At 37.7% G+C, this 22,028-nt stretch overlaps 1 protein-coding gene and 1 non-coding gene across 3 annotated transcripts; one reads left to right on the plus strand and one right to left on the minus strand.

The window, feature by feature from the left end:
• Positions 1–216: 216 nt before the first annotated feature.
• LOC127416547 (U5 spliceosomal RNA) lies at positions 217–332 on the minus strand. Its single transcript, XR_007893133.1, has one exon. It is a non-coding gene; the product is annotated as a U5 spliceosomal RNA (small nuclear RNA).
• A 6,444-nt stretch (positions 333–6,776) lies between these two features.
• LOC127416521 (DCN1-like protein 4) lies at positions 6,777–21,795 on the plus strand. Of its 2 annotated transcripts, none has more exons than XM_051655952.1 (11): positions 6,777–6,870; positions 11,695–11,765; positions 13,958–13,997; positions 14,518–14,605; positions 15,966–16,054; positions 16,763–16,833; positions 16,917–17,008; positions 17,143–17,251; positions 18,204–18,308; positions 18,933–19,035; positions 19,167–21,795. In XM_051655952.1, the coding sequence occupies exons 1-11, from the start codon at positions 6,777–6,779 to the stop codon at positions 19,316–19,318; spliced, it is 1,014 nt and encodes a 337-aa protein (XP_051511912.1). In that variant the 3' UTR covers positions 19,319–21,795. The 2 variants fall into 2 exon arrangements, with proteins under 2 accessions (XP_051511912.1, XP_051511914.1); XM_051655954.1 differs by lacking the exon at positions 6,777–6,870 and adding an exon at positions 11,441–11,587 and having other exon boundaries at positions 19,167–21,792.
• The last annotated feature ends 233 nt before the right edge of the window (positions 21,796–22,028 follow it).

The following is a 22,028-nucleotide window of genomic DNA, read 5'->3' on the forward strand; positions in this document are numbered from 1 at the left end:
TTTTTAACACATTTCATGCTGTTGTAGTACATACAGACAGGTTCTCCCGTGACTCCTGGCTTGTGCTACCCATGTTTTAACTTCATATATCACTGTTTTTTACTGCTGGTACAGATTGTCAGAACACCAGCTATTAGATTCATCATAGCGCTGCCCAAAGTTTGGTCAGTACACCATGCTTAATAAACAATAGCTCTAATTTTAGACTGTATAGAAAGCCCCACAATTAAGCAGGGCATCAAAAAATTATATTATACTCATAACGTTCCTCCCCACGGAAATCTTTAGTAAAAGGCGAAAGATTTATACGATTTGAGGTGAAACATGAGTGTACTAACATCTACAACAGCGGAATCACTATATGACCAATGGAAACACAAACATCACCGACGGTTACACTGTAGTGGCAGTTAGCGAACAACACCAACCAAATCAGTACACTACAAGAAGCACATAGAGAAAAAAGGATTTACATTTAAGATGAATATAAATATATAAACACTACAGAACTTATACGAGTAAGTTGAGCGAGCAATGCATTATGGGAGCTTACAACTGTACCAGAGCCCCTCCCCCCAAAGTCACGTGATTCTCTCTCTCTCAGTTTTCAAAGTACTTCATTAGCATGATTATGTTTACATACAATATTGCCAAAGCAATAATACACAAAACAGATAATGACAAGACAAAAAATTACAATAAAACAGTAACAAATAACAATAAAAATTGAATTAAAATAAGGTGCCAGGTAATTAATAAAATAAAAACCATAATAAAAAAATACACTATACAATATAAAATAAAATAAGCATTGAACACAAACAAGATATTATGAACAAAAAAATAAAAATACTGTGACTGAAGTACATTAAGGCAGTAACTGGTTTCTGAGGATGTGCACTTCAAAAATACATTTTGGGGCAACTGATGCATGATTGTCCTCCTGCAGTAACACCTGCATTTGATCTGTTTCTGCTGAACTGGAAAACTGTGGCATGAGGTTTGAGAGATGGTCAAAGTATTTCTCTCTCACCTCTGTAAATTCCTCACAGTGAAGGAGAAAGTGTGTCTCTGTCCCGACCTCACCAGTGTCACAGTGAGCACAGACTCGTTCTTCCTTTGGAAACCATGTTTGTCTGTGTCTGCCTTTTTCTATGGCCAGACTGTGATCACCGAGTCTGTATTTGGTGAGGCTCCGTCTCTGTTTTGGATCTCTTACAGTGTAGAGATATTCTGCTAGATTATATGTTCTGTTTAGGGTCCGATAACATTCCAATTTGCTTTGGTTTTACCTTCATTTTCCCAGTGGTCCAAATATGAATTTTTGCTTTCTTTTATGATTTGGTTTATTGTGATTTGGTTTTGTTCAGCAGTGCTGGTCTGAAACTTGTTAGTTGTTAGTGTGTTTGTGAGTTTCAGAGCCAGCTGACAAAGGGGACCGGTTTTAAGCTTCAACTCTTGGGTTTTAAGGGCTTCATGTTGCAGTGTGTTAGAGGAACTGGAATTTAGATGTGTCCAAAATTTGAGGGACTGTTTTTCAATCTCTCTCTCTCTTTCTCACTCATTTCTGTTTTCTCTTATTTTCCATTCCTATGGCATTTCCCATTTTATTTACTGTATTTCATCACCGCTGTTTGCAGGACCGGAACGACAGAACACAAGAACACAATTCCATTTACAATAGAATCATATACTGAAGCAATGCAACACATCTATCCATTTTATACAACTTTTGCAAATAAACACAGGAAACTATGCTACAACAAGCAAATCCTGTATGTTCATCCCCTATCCACCTTTTTCCTGGGGGTCTTTCTGGGGAAACGAATGTGGGTGGGACTTCCGCCGGAAGTTGTTCTATAGCATTCCCTAGCTCTTGCTGCAATAATTTTAGATCCTGTTTACATCTGGTAAAAATACACGTTTCAGACGATCTGATCGCAAAGGTTAGCGCTAAATATAGTTGTATACGGGGTGCAAAATGTTTTGTGATTGATCACAAAAAAAAAAAAAAAAACATACAGAGGTAGTCAAAAACCACATCGCATTTGAGGTTTAAAATGGTATCCTGGTGCGTCCCGGACAGCAGCAAAGCACCACCTCTCATCAGTCAATCATCCACTGAACAAATGTTTAAATGTACACTGGCAGCCAAAACTTTGGATAGTGTACAGATTTTGCTCTTATGGAAAGAAATTGGTTCTTTTAGTCACCAAAGTGGCATTCAGCTGATCACAATGTATAGTCAGGACATTAATAACGTGAAAAATTACGTATTCAATTTGAATTTTTTTTTTCAGAACTTCTTAAACTACTTCAAAGAGTTTTCATCAAAAAATCCTCCACGTGCAGCAATGACAGCTTTGCATTCTAGCTGTCAGTTTGTCCAGATACTCAGGTGACATTTCACCCCACACTTCCTGTAGCACTTGCCATAGATGTGACTGTCTTGTCGGGCACTTCTCACGCACCTTACAGTCTAGCTGATCCCACAAAAGCTCAATGGGGTTAAGATCCATAACACTCTTTTCCAATTATCTGTTGTCCAATGTCTGTGTTTCTTTGCCCACTCTAACCTTTTCTTTTTGTTTTCTGTTTCAAAAGTGGCTTTTTCTTTGCAATTCTTCCCATATGGCCTGCACCCCCGAGTCTTCTCTTTACTGTTGTACATGAAACTGGTGTTGAGCAGGTAGAATTCAATGAAGCTGTCAGCTGAGGACATGTGAGGTGTCTATTTCTCAAACTAGAGACTCTGATGTACTTATCCTCTTGTTTATTTGTACATCTGGCCTTCCACATCTCTTTCTGTCCTTGTTAGAGCCAGTTGTCCTTTGTCTTTGAAGACTGTAGTGTACACCTTTGTATGAAATCTTCAGTTTTTTGGCAATTTCAAGCATTGTATAGCCTTCATTCCTCAAAACAATGATTGACTGACGAGTTTCTAGAGAAAGCTGTTTCTTTTTTGCCATTTTTGACCTAATATTGACCTTAAGACATGCCAGTCTATTGCATACTGTGGCAACTCAAAAACAAATACAAAGACAATGTTAAGCTTCATTTAATGAACCAAATAGCTTTCAACTGTGTTTGATATAATGGGAAGTGATTTTCTAGTACCAAATTAGCAATTTATCCTGATTACTCAAGGATAAGGTGTTGGAGTGATGGCTCCTGGAAATGGGGCCTGTCTAGATTTGATCAAAAATGACTTTTTTCAAATAGTGATGGTGCTGTTTTTTACATCAGTAATGTCCTGACTATACTTTGTGATCGGTTGAATGCCACTTTGGTGAATTAAAGTACCAATTTCCTTCTGAAATCTGTACATTATATCAAACTTTTGGCCGCCAGCGTATTCAAACCTGATGACACACAAGCACAATACGATTCCTGAAACTCCTATTAAAGAACCATTTTTATCACTAATAAGTAGGAGTTTATGAGCTGTCCAGATCTGAACTATTTTCTCTCTGCCCTTGTTGAAAAGGAAATATCCTTCCGATCAGAAAACTTGAAAAAGCGATTACATACCCAAGGATGAGAACTTCATGGCTCTTCCTCAGTGTGTCTGTCTGATTTGAACATGCAGGATGACAAGTACAAGTACACACATCTAAAGCTGAACTACAGGTACTCCACTAAAACAACCGACAATTCTGCTCAAAATGTTGCGTTTAAATCTCAACTGCATCTAGGAGAAACAGCGCACCAGTTTTGTTCGTGCTTTCTTTGTCTTTATAACTTTTTTTTTTTTTGCAGTTTATCATCGTTCAGTAACACACTGATATAGTGATTGATGTATATCCTCATGAAATCATACACGCTCTCTTCAGAATCCATACAGGGCAATGAATGAATGGACGTATGCCACAACAAAAACTGTGTTTACTTGACAACGGAAGTAACGCCCATATTTCACGCTAAGCATCACGGGACGAAGGAAAAAGGTGGATATTAGCAAAAACAACACAAACTAATATCTTGTGAGGCTGCTTACTGTGCATATGTTTACGTAATCTTAACATGATGTGTAAAACAGTTCTAAACCATTTTTGAACATTTCCAGCTAACTGTAAACAATTTCCTCTCTAGATGATGACGCATGAGCAGGTGTTGTATTATAATCATAAGACAGTTTTGTATATGTATTTTTAACAGAACAAGTAAAGCTATTGGAAATGTCTTAAGTATGTATTCATAGACAAAGACATGGAGACGTGATGTTTGCCATCAGGGCTTCAGTTTCTTTCGTTTATGCAATATAATAATATTTTGCATGTAATACAATTGAATTCTACATTTCAGAAAAATCTGTATTTGTACTATTTGTCAGTTATAAGTGACAACTCTAGCTGCACTAAATGGCCACATGATGCAAATCATATAAACCAAAACTTGCAACTGTATTGATTCACGAGCACAAACTTCTAAAAAATTATACTCAAATCAAGAAAATATGCCTGGTTAACTGGCTAAATATCATTATAATTCTCAGTAAGCAGCATTAGGATACATGTGATTTCTGACATAATACTGCAGTCAAACAAGGCCCACCATGAGGATATGCAAAACTCTTCAATGTAAACATGCTTATTAAATTGTTTCTGTCTTTTATGCCACATTTAAACTATTTATTTATTAAACTGGTTACAGATTAGCCATCTGCAAAAACATTTACCAACTTTTTTTGGTCACAATAAAATAATCTTCACCATCATATCCATCCTCATCGAATATCCCAGAAAGCAAACAACAGGGAATATCAACTGCCTGAACCACATCCTCACACTGGATCATGATCATTCCCATCTCACTGTAGTAGTAGCCTATGTCAGTGTGATTGGACAGAGTTGAGCATTGATACTCCTGAGTCTTGGTGTCTAATTACAAGAGTTGTATGCACGTTAAAAAGGGGTATATAGTTTTTATTAAAAAAAAAAAAAAAAAAGAATGCCACCACAGCCAGGCGGCAGGCCTACAAAGTTTGGCTGGTTTGCATCCTTGGGTTGCAAGGGTACGCCCCCTGCTGGTAGAATCCATAACTACAAAGCTCGAGTACTACTTGGTACAGTGAGGTACAGACAATGGAATTGCATGGGGCCAATTTTTGGAGGGTTTAAAGGCAGAAATGTGAATCGTATAATTTTATAAAAGCACTTATATTAATTATTCTGTTAAAACTTTACTATTATTTGAGTAAAGTTTTTTAAATCGTAGTTTTAGGGATTATGCCGTTAGGCAAATGGTTAGTGAGTGATTTTATCATGCTTAAATCATGTTAACATATTGTTTATGTCTGTTGGCTATACTTTTGAAACAGTGTGTATTTTAATGTTTACGGATTGGCCCCATTCACTTCCATTGTAAGTGCCTCACTGTAACCCGTAACATTTTATTTTTTAAGAAAAGGGGGGCAAGTCGAAATGATTAGTTGTGGAAATCAATATTAAGCCACAAATACTGTCCATTGAGCTTAACTTGTACTGAACCCGGAATATGCACACTTGTTAGACCTTGCACAAACGCTTAACCTGAGAAAACAAAATGAGTAAAAAAAATAAAAAGCACATAAACAACTATTTTTATAAACTATATTTTCTAAAACAAACAAAACAATGTGTAAAATAATATAGAGTCAAGCCGTGTCATAGAATGTTGCCTTTTAAATTGGGTTTCTAAACTATTTGAAATCTTTTTCCTGACTGAAAAATGAAATGTTTGTCACCATATTTTGATAATGACCCACAAAGGCTGATTTGAATCATGTGAGATGAGAAAAAGAACAATGTTCTGTTGCATTAAACAGGAAACAGACCAATGCTACCAGGGGCTGTTTAACATCCTACTCATTTCAGTTAAGCCTCAGGGACGTCTTGAGAAGACCATGTATATTGAACATTAGCAAATGTGGGAGAATAATTGGTCTGAAGAACGATGTTGATAAACTGACTTGAGATATTGTTGCATTACAAGAAACAGCCCAGGCTTCGTAAGGCTGATCAGGTTGCAAGCATATCTGAGCCACCACTGTTGAACCATTACCTGCATAAACTCCAGTGCAGAGTAGGAATTCTCATGACTGTAGTGTCAGGGTCCAGCTCTTGTTTAAAACAAAGACCACACCATTTCGCTATATTACCCTGAGCATGCTTTGTAGTATTCATACAAGCATTCTGCCCTATAGAGCTAGGCTGTGTTGCTGTTTTTAACAGAAAGGTTCGAGTCTAAGATCAAAAGACGGAGGTGCTGCTCTGGCGGAACAATAAAAATTCATATTTATATAAACTGACATCACGACAACATATGATGCAATGAAATGATCCTTCTACTATTGGCTTTTCCCCCAAGGGTGGCAAACATAATTGTGGTTTTGTCTCTGTGCACTGTTTATAACCTACTTTTTCAATTTTACATAGAAATGTTTCATACAGCTTAAACAAACAAAACTAATCCAGCAATGTTTATCACTATGTTCTCACCATTGTTTGGCCAGTTCGCTCTATGGTGCACGGCTGAGCCAATAGCGTGTCATCGTGGGATGGCTTTCTTCTATGCACGAGGAAAGAATCTTAACTGCTGGGTGTCGACATACTCCTCAGCCAATCATATGAATTGAGGGGAGGAGCCATGACAGAGTCTCAACCAATCATCTTGATCTAAAGGCGGGGTTTATGCAGTTTTGTCTGCGTAGTTTATTTGACAGTCCTCCCGTCCAATCATTGACAAGAATGGGCGTGGTATCTTAATTTTTTCGTCCATCTAAATAATTTGTGGGCATGTACAATATTGACACGTCTCGCCCACTGGCCGGTCTGCAGACTCACACAAATACAGTTGTGTGTTTCTTAAAAATGCACTCAGATGCGTCAAGTAAGTACAATTTTACATTTTCACTGCTAATCGTGTTCTGCCGACCTGCGCTTACAATAGCGAACTTTCTGCACCCCGACAAGTCGCTGTGACATCTTTTAAGGTGAAAGGTCCGCTATATTGACACATTTTTAGTAAAGTAGCCGTTACCCGAGCATACAAATCATCAGATTGACTCTGAGCTTGCTAGCTGCTCTCTTTGTGTTTTAACTCCGATATTTTGGGCGCTTTCAAGCGACAGCGACCTTGCAAAGAATATCGCAAGCGTTGCATTCGTAGCCTTCTTGAGTATTTACACACTTCGCGAAAGCAATCTGAGCTTGGTATCTGATCCTGTTTACACAATACAATTGCATACTAATTACCTTTAAAACACAAACAATCTTAAAGGCAACCATCTCCTCACAACTCGAACGAGAAATGCAAACCCACCAAAGAGCATGTCTAAGGTTACTGTTTTTAAGAGCTGAACGGGTCAGATTGTCGAGAAAACTGCAGAAAAATGACAGGGGGTGAAAATTGTGACGCAGTTGTGTAAATTTTTAGTGCTTGCAAACGCGTCGTGTATGGTGCGGCGCATTACTGTACGCCTCTCTTAAAGATTAACTGCATATTATTGTGGGAAAAAATGTCTTTGGTCAGAACGGGAAATCTTTTTAGCACCATTCGGGCTGCAGTTGGTGTGAGTGTCAGGAGAGTACCGATTGAAATGATGATTTTGGGAATTGTGGGAAATGTGGTTTATTCAGTCGAACCTTTCATTGGCAAACGCAGGCATGTAGTCTGTCAAATAGACTACATTTCCCAGAAGTCATAGACTCTCCAGATACTTTGTAAAGTCGTTGCAAGTTGTGCGTGTACAACGTGATGCGTTATCTCTGTGGCAAATCATAATTTAAGCAGGGTGCACCATAGAGCTGCTAATGACCGAAACGTGATGGGATAAATTGGAGTAATACGGTTTCTGAAATATTTGCTGGCGTTCCTAACAACTGCGTCACAGGTTCACAAATAGTCTCACTTTATGTTGAGCTTGCTGTAATGCTTGGTTTGGATTAGATTCCGGGCACTCTTTAAATCAAATATCTTTCTTAACATTTGAATGTATGTTGTTTCGGAGGCTTCTCTGCATACACATTGCTCATATACTAATGCCTGCTGCAGCATACTTGATTTCTGATCATGGAAGTTTGAGAAAGAGAACATGCATACGTCATTTTCTCGGTGCAACCCACAGTTGTTTCACAACACAACACTAACGATGTGATGAAACCTAGTTTTTATTCTTCATACACATCATTTTAATAACGAAATTGTATTTGGTAATGAAGATTATGGACGACACTGCTTTACCCATAATGAAGCTAGAGCAGATTCATGCATAGTGTACGCGGCACATGCAGTATTATTAGCCTATTATAAATGCTTCAGTATCTCGGATGTCCTCTCATATTACTTTCACTCCACAGGCTGACTGGAGTATCCCTTTCCCATATCCTCAATAACTTCAACATATTCACCTTATTAAGCCCCGCCATTTTTCAGCGCTCCGCTCTTCCGAATTTTGTCATCTAATTTCCTGTTTGTATTGAAGCTACTAAGAAGGAGCACAGAAAGCATTTTTCAGCTAGAGTTGATGGTGTGAGTCTACATCACCCCTTTACTACGTGAAAATGCTTGTGAGGTGTGTTGTCTGTCACTCTTAATGTTCAGTTTTACCACACTCGAGGAGGTAAATTTGACCAGGCAGATCACATTCAGACAGCTATGACACACTGCACTTTTTCATAATACAAGCGTTTAATTGTTACACGCCTAATTCTGATTCATCTGTAGTTTTCAAATCGTTAATAATGTGTGTTAAAATGTGTAGTTGATATTAAATTTCCAATAGTGACAGCTCGTAATATTTATTACACATGCAAGTTCAACATTAAAGAAAATTACATTTGTACTTTTTAAAATTAATATGTCATCATACATTTCTATAGGCTTAAAGGGATTAAAGTAGTTGTAAATGGAATATAAAATAAAACATACACTTTCACATGTGTTTGTGTATAAATATAGTTGCACCCGTCCTGGTTTAGCTCAAACAATCTGAACTATAAGGTATGGTGGCCGTGAAGTGCAAAACAAAACAACAAATCCAAAAACAAAATTACAATTCAGAAACACAACAACAAATCATAAAACACAAAGGAAAATCCGAAAACAAAAGCGAATCAGGAAACTCAACAACAGCGAATCAGGAAACTCAACAACAGCGTATCAGGAAACACAACAACAGCGAATCAGGAAACACAACAACAGCGAATCAGGAAACTCAACAACAGCGAATCAGGAAACTCAACAACAGCGAATCAGGAAACTCAACAACAGCGAATCAGGAAACACAACAACAGCGAATCAGGAAACACAACAACAGCGAATCAGGAAACTCAACAACAGCGAATCAGGAAACTCAACAACAGCGAATCAGGAAACTCAACAACAGCGAATCAGGAAACACAACAACAGCGAATCAGGAAACACAACAACAGCGAATCAGGAAACACAACAACAGCGAATCAGGAAACTCAACAACAGCGAATCAGGAAACACAACAACAGCGAATCAGGAAACACAACAACAGCGAATCAGGAAACTCAACAACAGCGAATCAGGAAACTCAACAACAGCGAATCAGGAAACTCAACAGAAATTCAGTCGAAACGGAAAGGTTAGGTTCCATAGCTTCTCATCTGATTGGCTGTGTGGAGAATACTTAGTCCTTTCCTCAGGACTGGTTTTCTCCCCACTTGCGTGATTATTTCAAAATTAATTCCAAATGCTCAATCACTGAAAATTGTGTGGTTTGTCACTCAGTAAAACAGTAATGGTACACTTTATAATACAGAGAGCAAAAACAGCGAGCGGGAATAGTATTAGGTACGATGTTAGATGTTAGGAATAGTTTTAGGTATGACGTTCATCTACGGTGTGTAAGGGACCATCTAAAAATTCCATAAACTGCGCTAAAAAGCCAGTTTCCAAGCATTTATTCAATTGACTTTCATATTCTAACATAACAAACACTGTTGTTAAAAAAGCATTTTCTAATTCTAAAGGTTGCAGTAGACTGCCGGCGTGATGGCTCACTTTCTACATTTGAAGCCAGCATGTCCAATTATGAGTACAGTGTTCAATTATTTTAGAAAAATAATTGCTGAAATTTTACCAAGATATTATTTTCATATTGTAAAGGTTGTAGATGGCTGCTCTTAGATATGCTGGCTGACTTTAGGTGAGATTTTCCCAGGATGTGGAATTATACAAATACAGTATTCAATTAATTTTTTTAATAAACAAAAACAAAACAAAAAACAATGTAAGTTAGTCATTCACACCACTGGCAGCCTGCTACAACCTTTGTAATGTAAAAATTACATATTGATGAATTTTAGTGGTGTTTTTTTCTAAAATAATTGAACACTGTATCCATTTAATTGGAAATACTTGGAAAATCTATCCATTGGCATCAACTGGATCCTTTATCATTTTGATTTTGTATTTTGATTTTAAACAACTGTGTTTTTTAAGTTAGAATATGTAAGCTGAATGAATGCTTGGACGCCACCTACATTTTGCGCAGTTTGTGGACTTTAAGACGGTCCCTTACGCACTAGATGAACCATGAGACCATAGAAGAACATCATACCTAAAACTAACTATTCCCGCTCGCTGTTTTTACCCTCTGTGTTATAAAATTTCCTGTTACTGTTTTCCCGAGAGAGGAAACACTCCAAATGATTTAGTTTTTCAGTCAGTGACCTTTTGGCATGGATTTTGATATAATCAGTGAACCAGTCCTGAAGAAAGACTAGGTCTTATTCACAGCCAATCAGGCGAGAAGCTATGGTACATACCCTTTCCATTTCGACTAAATTGCTGTTGTGTTTTCTGATTTGCTGTTGTGTTTTCTAACTTGTTTTGTTTCCGGATTCGCTGTTGTGTTTGCTGATTTGCTCTTTTGTTATCTGATTTGCCCTTGTGTTTTATTATTTATTGTTGTGTTTCTGAGTTGTTATTTTGTCTTTGGATTTGCCATTGTGTTTTTAGATTTGTCGTTTTTTTTTTTTTTTGCACTTCATGGCCACCGTAATAACGCGATGGGTGAATGACACGAGAAGATGGTCAGAGGTGTCGTATGAGATATTTTTAATGACTTTGTGTTGTCTCTTGGAGTTTCATGAGCACAGAGGCACATCAGTATGTCCACAGCATGAAGGTAGGATCTTGTGTATTTATGAATGAAGTAGTCTTGTATTAAAATCTCCCTGCTCTGCTTCCAATTGTTATGACACCTCCGGAACACTTTAAAATACTCATGATAGTTTTGACAACTCTATATTCTGTAAATCTACTTCTCTAGCTAATTACACTTTGACATCAACACAGTTGCAGTGCCAGGATTTTTTTCACAGGGGGTGCCGGGCAGGGTACCGTGATCAGTGTGTGGTGGCACTTAAATTCCATCCAACAGATTGTTGTCCGACCTGGGGTGGTGTTACATCATCCGGGGGTGGGGTGTCTGTGTCTGTGAGTGGGGTGGCACATGGGGGCCAGGCTTCTGTCACTGCATCATCACCATAGATATCTATATAGAACCGCTAGAACGGAAGTTCCGAGACAAAATTTTCAAAATGGCTGCGCGCTAGTTTCTCTGGCGAATAAGGTGAATAGAACCCACGCAACTTGTTGAAAACTCTATACAGCCCAGACCATATAGCTTAGACATAACTGGCAGAATTAACATATGTGCATTTTATTTCTCTCTCACAGATTTCCAACTGAACTCCCACTTGTCCACACTGGCCAGTATCCACAAGATCTACCACACCCTGCACAGGCTGGTAAATAAGGCCTCCATTTGCTTGCACTTAACATTCACATCTTTAAATAAGAGATCTAAGCCAAGAGCTTTAATACAGGCGAGACTTGTGCCCTCCACGTTTTCACGATTAGCGTATCATTTTGAGAATGGTTCTTTTGTGCCCTTCAAGCGAAGGCAGATACATCGTAATTACGAGTTCCGAGCACATGAATGACCCAGCGAAGTCATATTTACAAATGGGAAACTCTGAATTCTAGATGAAACCAGAGTTGCCCAGTTGTGACATTGGAAAGGTGTGTTGACACGAAGATGATGGCAAGCAAATATTTTGCAAAGTTATTTAAATTTCAGTGCTTTATTTCAATAATATTGATATGTTATATGTGACATATATATGTGATTGTTTTAAGGAAATTAATGAATCATTTGTTTGATAACAGGCATTAATACATACAGTAATGTAGGTTGTGTTAAAGTGATACTGTTGTGCTTGGTTATTTTTATCCACTGGTGCAACAGAAAAAGAGCTTTTGCCATCATTCATTGTGTATTTGTTTAAGTCTTGCGTTTTCCTTTTTTTTGTTTCCCACTTGAATGCGCAACATGTAAGGGATAATGTACAGTCAGGAGTTATCGCAAAATAAACCCCGACAGGATGATCAGGGGTCTTGTACCACCCTGTCAGGGTTTATTTTGCAGTAACAACCGACTGACTGTATTATCGCTGTACCACTTATTACACTGCTAATAAGCAAATAAATATATAAATGGACATAAAATATTGATTTGCATTGAAATTATGTAATTTTGTGAGAAGAAAGAAATCGCTGAACAGCTGAAATCCACCTTTGGTTGCGTCGAAGTTTTGTTGGTGTTTATTTTTAAAACTGTCTGTCGGACTCGTTATTATCCAGCCTATTACAAGGCTACTTGTCAAAGAAATAAATGGACATAAAACGTTGATTTCAGTTGAAATTATTTTATTAGCTTACCGAAGAGCTGGAAAGATGACCCTAAATACCTGGATATCTAGTGTGATACGCCTTAATCACTGGATGTGCGGTTGTTACTCAGGTTGTTACTCAGATATCAGACCACTAGATGGCGCTATTTACCAATCAGAATCGAGTGTTCTAGAATGTCGTGTAATAAGTCGTAGTAACGAATGCCCGACCCGGAGGTATTAGCTTCCCAGGCGCACTTGAAGGCAGCATTTCATTTCAGTATGATTCAGGCAGGTGGGCTACCTAACCCCCAAAAGGTCAACACCGTATTCAGTTGTGCTGATAATACCTTCCAAAACATGTTTGCTTTCAGGTGACAGATCCATACAGAAGCTTACCAATGTCAAAATGTATTACGATTGATTTATTGTTCTGTAATTTTTTTTCTAAGTTAATTGAACTGAAGTGAACTGAAAACACACTTATTGTTGAAACTGAATCCAGTGAATGGAGATTCGTGATATATTATGATATGAAGCAAAAGCTCTTGGGCAAAGATATGTTTGTTGTGTGTGTGTGTGTGTGTGTGTGTGTGTGTGTGTGTGTGTGTGTGTGTGGCTCAGCCTACAAGTGGTCTTAGAATTTGACATTTAGAAGCAAAAAATACAAATAGTTGGTAGATGACGTATGACCCTTGTCATGTTTTATTTACATTCTATCTTCTATCACATGCAGAATTTAGCTGTCTTGCAAATATGAAGACAGCTCACATTGTTGTCTGCATATTAATAGATATTGTCATAAATCCCCAAAGGCCGTTTGTTGTGTATCTTGTATTGAGATTAATGCAAGAGCTGACAGTTCTGGCCAGCATTTCTGATTTTATTAGAATGGGATTTTGTGGGTAGATGAGAGGATCGGACACTCAACAGCATTGTGATTTACAGTACTACAGATTTCACGCTTGATCGAGATTTAGGATACCATTTTCTTGAATAACTACCCTCATAACCCTGATTCCCACAGAACTGTGCTCTACATTAGCGTATTTCTAGAACTCTCCTTCCTGACATCTATCTTTGAGAAAAGCTGCACCGGCAACATCTGTAAAGGTTACGGGCTTAGGAAAATAAGATGGCCACCCACCTACTTCACTCACACACATACTTTCTTCTTTTCATAGTGGTAATGGATGCTGTTTTGCTGCAGAATGTTGTTTGAGTGTAAGAGAGTGAGGGTGTTAAATGCAGTTTCCTTCTCACCATAGAACCTGACAGAAGACGTCAGTCCAGAGACTCACGGCACAGGTAGTGACCTCACATCTAACCGTTTCTTCAGAACCCTTTTCAACTAATACTATGCAAATTCTCTTTATCAAGATTTTATTTAGGAGAGTTATTAAACTGTGTCCCAACCAGATGCAGTGTTATAAGTGATCAAACAAGTAGCTACAATGTTTGTCTCAACATGACATTTGATTGAACATTTGTTATTGTTGTCATATCTTGCTTGAGTTGTGATTTGTGTGGCTTTTCAGTTCTAATCACAAGTCTGGCTATGTGTTGTTTCTTTGCACTGTGTATATGATGTTTTTGTAAATGTGTATTTGTAGTTTCTCTCTTTATCATAATCCTCATGTTTGTCCCCTGTAGAAGTTAGACACTGGCCTCCCTCTATGTTTAAGCTTTATAGGGGCTCTGCTGAGCTTGCAGGGCTGAGCATGCAAATGAAATGACGATGCACTGCTTTACCTAGGTTTGAGGGAGGGAACCACTAAAGAGAGGCAAGAATGTTTTTGTTTTTGCTGTAATCTCTGTCTCTTTCCAGCCTGCTGCTCCAAAGCCATGCCCCCTAGGAAAAAGAGGAGACCAACTGCTGGAGATGACCTGTCTGCCAAGAAGAGCCGGCAGGATAAGTATGTCCCAAACATTCACTTCTTCATTCATACTGTACATGTCTCCAGCCTTTCAATCTCATTTGTCCATTCTTCTGTGTCCATTGACCTTCCTCTAATTCACTCATTCATCCATACTGTCATCATGAATTACATTAATATACTTGGTATATGTCAAATCTGATCAGTCAAGAAATTCTGATTTATCTTCTGTAGGAACAGTAATTGTAGTAATTACAGAATAGTAATTGTTAAATAATCTCCCAAAAGTTGTACAACTTTTTCCTGCATTAAAAATTGTTCAGCAGCCCAACCGAAATTTCAGACCACCAAAGATATTCATCTCTCTTTTGGCACTTCATAAGTGCTAAATATGCTTTTAATTTGAAACGCTTATTTGCACGGCACGATTTAAGCCTGGTTTCACATTAGTGTTGTGCAAGCTGTCGCAGAATCACTCGCGCCAATGACCTGTTTACACTATCTCTGGAGCACGCAGGTGCATGCCTGTCAACCGGGCTTCCCTTGATATAAGATAGGATAGCGCAGAGCATATCATTTGGATCACTCTCTGGTAGAATCTATGAGATTGATTATATTATGTATATTAATTTATTTTACTCATTCCGACAGTAATGAGGTATCCATGGTCTTACCTGTGGTGTGGTTATGACATTACCAGTGCCACGATGGAAGAACCATGATAAACATAAAAGCAAGTAGAATGTAGAATAAAGGGCTTTCAAGTCTGGACCTCAAAGAATTATGAGCAAAGTTGTACTTCTGTGAAATATATGTTCTGTTCTAATGATTTTTTTATGTGATATTAGGAAACAAACCACCCATGTTTTCCTTCAGATAATCATAGAGATACTGGGATGATCAGTATGAGCCTGATGAAAAGAATAAATATTGAGTAGGAACAAACATAAAAAGTAGTCTCACCTCAGTAAGGTGCTATATTCATGTACTGTCAGAATAAAGTGTTAATTCAGTTTAGTTTAGTCTGATTACCCATAGCACCTTGAAGAAAAAAAAATTCAAAGTGTTCCAGATGCTTAGATGATCAAAAACAATAATGTATATCCAATGAATACATGATATGCAACTACATAATTGTTAAATATTAATTAATTGCAATTTGTATGGAAGACCGTGTACGACAGCCACCACCACAGACTATTTTTGACCATTAAAAACTCTGGTGTGGAGTTTTTCCCTCCTGGTTTCGGCCCTCAAAGCACGTCACTTCTGCTTGTATCATTTGCAGTATGTGCTTAATGTGTATATAAGTTTATACATTCATGTGTATATATGTGAATGTCCAGTGTGTCTGTGTGTATTCAAATGGCCTCTGCTTAGTCCTGTCTATTCATTTCAGTGTTTACAGAAAACAGGAGACATTGCAAATCCAGGAAGCTGAGGCTTTTTCTAGCAAGAGATGTCTAGAGTGGTTCTACGAATATGCAGGTATGGGGGCAAAATACATTTAGTTTTTTGTTACTGACTATTGCAGATTTGTATCATGAATTGACTTTTAAATTACTTTTTAAACTGTCATTGGTAAGGTTTGAAACTGCAAAATAAGATCATAATTTGAAAGAATTTGACTTGAAGTGTCTGGTCTGGAAGGCATTGATAATGTCACAGCTATATTTAGGAGAATTTTTTGCATTCAGAATTTCATCCCTGTGGCTTCCGAAACATCTCAAATGAATTTGCAATAAGCAGATTAATTAGTTTGACAGATATTAAAGGCACAGTAATTGTTTTGCTAACTGCTAAACCTTTAGCAAAAACAAAATATTTGAAATATACTTAAAATGATGAACACAAGAAATGAAGATTGTAGTTATATCTTAGAAAAAGCTACGTTATTATACATACAGTGCTGGGCGCATATTTATGAGTGCCGCCATGTTGAGATCATATGACCAGCTGAATATTAATTGTTTTATCTCAATATTCACTTGTAATTGGACGCTTTCACTCGCAGATTAAATCAGTCGTGGTTGATTGCATGTTTGCATGATGCCGCAGCTACGCTACTATGTGGCAGCGAACATTAACCAAAATGTAATTTTGAGATACAAAATGTAATGTCATGAAAATGTGATCAGATCCAGCAATCCCAGTGAAGTTCCATACATAGTTGTACATTTTGTGTGCATGTGTCAGGGTGTGATGACGTGGTTGGACCAGAGGGCATGGAGAAATTCTGTGAAGACATTGGAGTGGAGCCAGAGAATGTAATAACCTGATCTGATTTGATTTTGCATTTTCAGTTAAAATATTTCATTAGTAGGTAATTTTAATGTACGTTTGTGTGCAGGTTGTAATGCTGGTATTGGCCTGGAAGCTTGATGCTCAGAGTATGGGTTACTTCACTTTACAGGAGTGGCTCAAGGGAATGGGCTTATTGCAGTACGTCTGCCTAAACATGGACCTCGTATATACACAATGTCCCATCCTCAGTGTACCACATATTTAGTTTTACTCTAACTTTCGTGTTCTTCCTGTCAAAGCCTTCACTTTCCCCCTTCTTCTGTCCTATGCAGGTGTGACTCTACTGAAAAACTTAGGAACTCTCTAGACTACCTGAGGTCTGTCCTCAACGAAGCCACCAGTTTCAAGCTCATTTACCGATATGCCTTCGACTTTGCCAGGGTGAGTGAATATGCATTAAGACTAATCATCATGATCGCTAATCATCATTCATTTTATTAGCTCCTTCTCTTCTTTCAGTACATCCAGAAAAAAACATATCACTACTATATTTGCTCGAATTATTACCTGTGGGTGTGCATCTGGATACTTATTTATTCTTCTTATTAATATATTGTTTTGTCCCCTGCATGCATGCAGCCATATCACAGTCCTTCATTCACATCAGACAAGGGCTTGAGACTGCTATTATGGGTTGTTTCACCTCTTTGTCTGCTCAGCAAAAGTATCTCTTGTCCAGATAGTTGAATCTTTTGCTCTCTTCATATGAATTGTGCAGTGAATGGAGCATTGCTGAGTGAGGCTCTTACATGAATCATTCGATAGGGCAGATAAAGTGGAGGAGTACAAATAAATAGCCTGTGGCAACCTTGAATGGATAACATTACATTCATCCTGTCTAGATAAAACACAGTTGTTAACGTCTGGGCTCATCTTGTATATGTCGCTTAATTTATTCTCCTGCTGTGACACCATATTTCATGGCTGTTAGACAGATGATTTGAGATTACTGTTTATGTCATGCAGGAGGAAGTCGCATGGCTTTTGTATTCCAAATCCCTTTGCATAACATGATAGACTGTTTGAAATGAGCATGTTTGTCAGTCTCAGTGTTCAGGTGTGGGGACTTGTATTGTCTGCCCTCAGGTGTTTGTATTAATATATATTTGAGCTAAAGATGCTTTAGTTGTAAAACTGGAGTATAGAGTACACTAATTTCTGAATCTGTCCTCCAGGAGCAGCTTGGGTTAAGTGCCTAGATCATAATGGCCATATGAAATTTCTTTTGCCTTTTCGTGGGTCACTTACAGATTGTTACCCCACCATATTGCCAACACTGGTTTTATAGCGCTTCTTGCGACTGTGAATTTGCAATATGGTTTCCCCTTTGCAGGAGAAGGATCAAAGAAGTTTAGACTTGAATACTGCCAAGTGCATGCTGGGACTTCTGCTTGGGAAGACCTGGCCACTGTTTCCAGTGTTTAACCAGTTTCTAGAAGTAAATATTCTAATCTTTACAGTGTTCTATCAGTGTTATTGTCATTCTTTTACTCTACCAGACAAATGTTTGACACATACTCATTCTTTATTAATATTTTCCACATTTTAGTATAAAAGTGAATCAGAACTCTGAAATAACAAAAATGGAGGTATGGGAATTATTCAGTGGCAAAAAATGTAAAACAAATCGGAACTATCTTATATATATAATGTCTTATTATATAATATAAACTATTATTGTTTTTTTCTTCAAAGTAGCTACCCTTTGCCTAGATTGCAGCTCTCTGCACATTCTCAACTTCATGAGGTGCCACCTGGGATGCTTTTTAAACTCTATTGAAGGAATTATATGCATTTTCTTTTTTTTTTTTAAATAGAACGGGCAAATTTATTTCTTTTAAAGAATTTTATTTCTTTAAAATTAAATCCAAGGGTGTAAGCATTAGCTTACAGATCAAAAGGATCTTTACAAATATACATTTAGTCAGGTGTTTCAACTTTTGACTGGTAGTGTATATAAATATTTGCACATTGGAAATGTCCACATTGGGTTATTAGTACATATGATTACCCTATATGCTTTGACAATGACTTTCTATCTATTCTTTTTTTCCCCCCACAGCAATCTAAATATAAGGTCATAAATAAAGATCAATGGTGCAATGTTCTAGAATTCAGTAGGACTATCAACCTTGATCTCAGTAACTATGATGAGGACGGGGCCTGTGAGTACAAGCACCCACACTTTAACATGCCTGTATACCTAATAATACTCCCGCAATTAAGACACCTGTCATCCTTTTGTATGTTGCTGATGTAACTTTTCACTAATTTCTCTCTACTTTTTTCCATTCAGGGCCAGTGCTGTTAGATGAGTTTGTAGAATGGTATAAAGACAGAGAGATGTCGTTGCGACAACTTCCCCACACCCACCACCACCAAGTAGAAATTAACTCCAACAATCACCATGACAATAATGACAGAAACAGCCTTGAAACAAACATCTAGAAAACATATTACACATCAAAACTGGAGTGTTAGGGACAAACTTATGGTGGCCCCTGGCGGCAAGCGCTGAGTGGATGAGTGTTTCCGTAGAATATAATTATCAATGCACATGTTGTATGTTGCCCTTACAGCAAGGGCTATAAGAGGGTCACTGGTGGTTGTGTGTTGAAGAAACTGCTCCTCATCAACTCCACCTAATGCCCCAATAGCCCGCAATGCATTGTGGGTAAGCACATGGCCAACATCAGTGCTGCCTTCCCACCCCACTGTGATATTTCATATTGCTGTGAATGTTCCAATTGGCCCTTATAAGGAGGATGAATTATAATTTCCTGCAAGGCAGGGTAAAAGCTCCCATCTTGTCTGAAGTCTTAAGAAAATTAAGTAATTTTTACCTGAAAGGAAAGAGAAAGAAAGGTCACCTACTTGGCTTTTTACTAAAGTTTTTTTTATTTTTTACTTATACTAAGACTTCTTGTGTTGGTTCATGTCAAAGGTTTATAGAAGTGGCTTACAGTGTCACTCTGCTGATGTGGTCCAAACACTGTTGGTTTCTGTATTGGAGGATGATGACAGTCAGAGCATGTTGCTGTAGTAACATAGTGACCTTTGCCATCTTTTATATTTGCACAGTGTATTGTCACAATGCATTTTGTTGCCACTTAATCAAGCACGGCACTTGCAAGATTCTGATTGACATTCTGCTGCAACAGTGAAGTATTACCTGTAGTGTTGTATCAGTATCCCACTGCTTACATACTTCACATTGATTATGAGATCAAAGAGAAGAGCTTTACTGCTCACAACATGAAGGAGCTCATACCTCTGCCAGACTATCCAGATGTATCAACAGTGTACTGAAATACATTGTTAAAATCCAGCACATACTGTAAATTTACTAGGCATGAAATATTCCTGCAGATGTTTACAAATGTGAAACGGAAATTATTCACAGTGCCAGTACGTAAGCCTCACCTACATGTTGTAGTCCATCCTGTCTTCTCTGAGCCTTTGGCCTTTGATCTGAAATGGAGTGGGAAGTTGCTTAAAGATGGTTACTTGGTGTGGTATCTAATCACTAAGTTTTAAATGTGATCAGGTGTAAGGTTTCCTAATATGGTGAATGTGTATGTCTTCCCTTTTAAAATCTACGGTAAGTAGAGCGTAGAGCCCAGTATTCTTTTCTTGGCTCACATGACTGTTTTTATAGATATGGCCATCTTTCCAAGGAGTGTGAGAAGGGGCTACAGAGCACATTCACTATATCACGTCATCATACATCTGATTTCATTGCATATTTCTTGAACAAACCCAAGCAATGCAACTATACCGTACATGCCATAAGGTGAAAGGGCTGAGATGTAAGTGATAGAAAGAAGTAAAGCTGTTAAAAGTGCACTTTTGATTTCTGTGATTAATTGCCACAAAATATATAAAAACGGGTATCCTGCCCTAAAAACTCTTTTGGCCAAACCCTCTTCTGCAGATCTTGTGGTAAAATGTTATCACCTTAGCCTATAGTGACCAATGCCTAGCAGCTACTTAACATTCTAGTTATGTTTGTACAACTGTTAATTTTCATCAGTGGCTGTGGCGTGAAGCTAACTTGACATTTGACCAAGGAAATAAAATGCATGCATGCATTCTGCAATTAGAGCCATCTTGTGAATGAATGAGATTTTTCATTTTTGTACTTTTTTTTTTTTTGGTTCTTATTTTTCTTTGTACAGGTATTTGTAGACATGGATTATTTGTGCATAATTTGGATATCTGCAGTCTTAACGCTTTATAAAAAAACATGATCATGTGATGGTATTTAGAGCTTAAATACACCTGTAACCTCATCTGTTGAGATGTTCTTCTCTGCATTGCCTCCTCCACCATCTCCACCAAGTGCTAAACTACCACTTTCATGTGTGACTGCAGCACTTCAGTAATTTTAATGAGGAATTTTATCTGTTCATATAACAAGGAATCAAAGTACAGAGTCAAAATCATTATTAACCTTTATTAAAGAGCTAATGTTGGCTAACAATATTGTTTATTACTGGTTAAAATGTTTTGTTCTGTTTTAAGAATCTGTTAGCTGATGTTTAGCTGAGGGATGAAGGTTACTCACCATAAATTACATTCAAAGTGCAGAAAAATATCTTAAGCACCCAATATCTGAGACATCAGCAGTCTATGTTGTGCATGCTGGCCAGAATCAATTTGTAAAGTGTCTTTTGACACTTGTCATAGTCCCATTCATTTGCACCTGTTTGTGCCTGAGGGAGATAGTGTCTTAGAATTTGAGGATCTGAACAGTTAGAGTTCCCTTATGTTCTGACTGTTGCTTTAGTTGGGGGAGCATGTGATGCAGAGGAGTGAGCATTCTCATTTGACTGTATACATGTATGGATGTGTGTGTATGTGTTTGATTTCACTGTAACCTCTACATTCAATATAAATAAAGGGGTTTATTAACGAAATGTGCAGTAATTTTTATCTGATTTGAATTGTATTTTGCGAAGAAGGGAAAACTGGTGCTAATACGGTTGTGCTCAAAAGTTTGCATATCCTTGGAGAATTGGTAATATATGTACAATTTTTAAAGAAAACATGAGTGAAACACATTTATTTCTTATGGGACTCATATTCAACTGTAGGTTATAACAGAATGGCACAATCATAAAACAAAACATGGCAACAAAGAAAAAGATGAAATGAC

This window comes from Myxocyprinus asiaticus, chromosome 25 (assembly GCF_019703515.2).
Source record: "Myxocyprinus asiaticus isolate MX2 ecotype Aquarium Trade chromosome 25, UBuf_Myxa_2, whole genome shotgun sequence".
NCBI lineage: Eukaryota > Metazoa > Chordata > Actinopteri > Cypriniformes > Catostomidae > Myxocyprinus > Myxocyprinus asiaticus.

What these genes read in the sequence shown, in the direction of transcription:
- LOC127416521 (XM_051655952.1), top strand. Translation starts at nt 6,777, where the DNA reads ATGTACAATATTGACACGTCTCGCCCACTGGCCGGTCTGCAGACTCAC. An exon ending in ACCACACCCTGCACAGGCTG is followed by an intron (nt 11,766 to 13,957) that starts GTAAATAAGGCC and finishes TTCTCACCATAG; the next exon opens with AACCTGACAGAAGACGTCAG. An exon ending in TGTTTAACCAGTTTCTAGAA is followed by an intron (nt 18,309 to 18,932) that starts GTAAATATTCTA and finishes TTCCCCCCACAG; the next exon opens with CAATCTAAATATAAGGTCAT.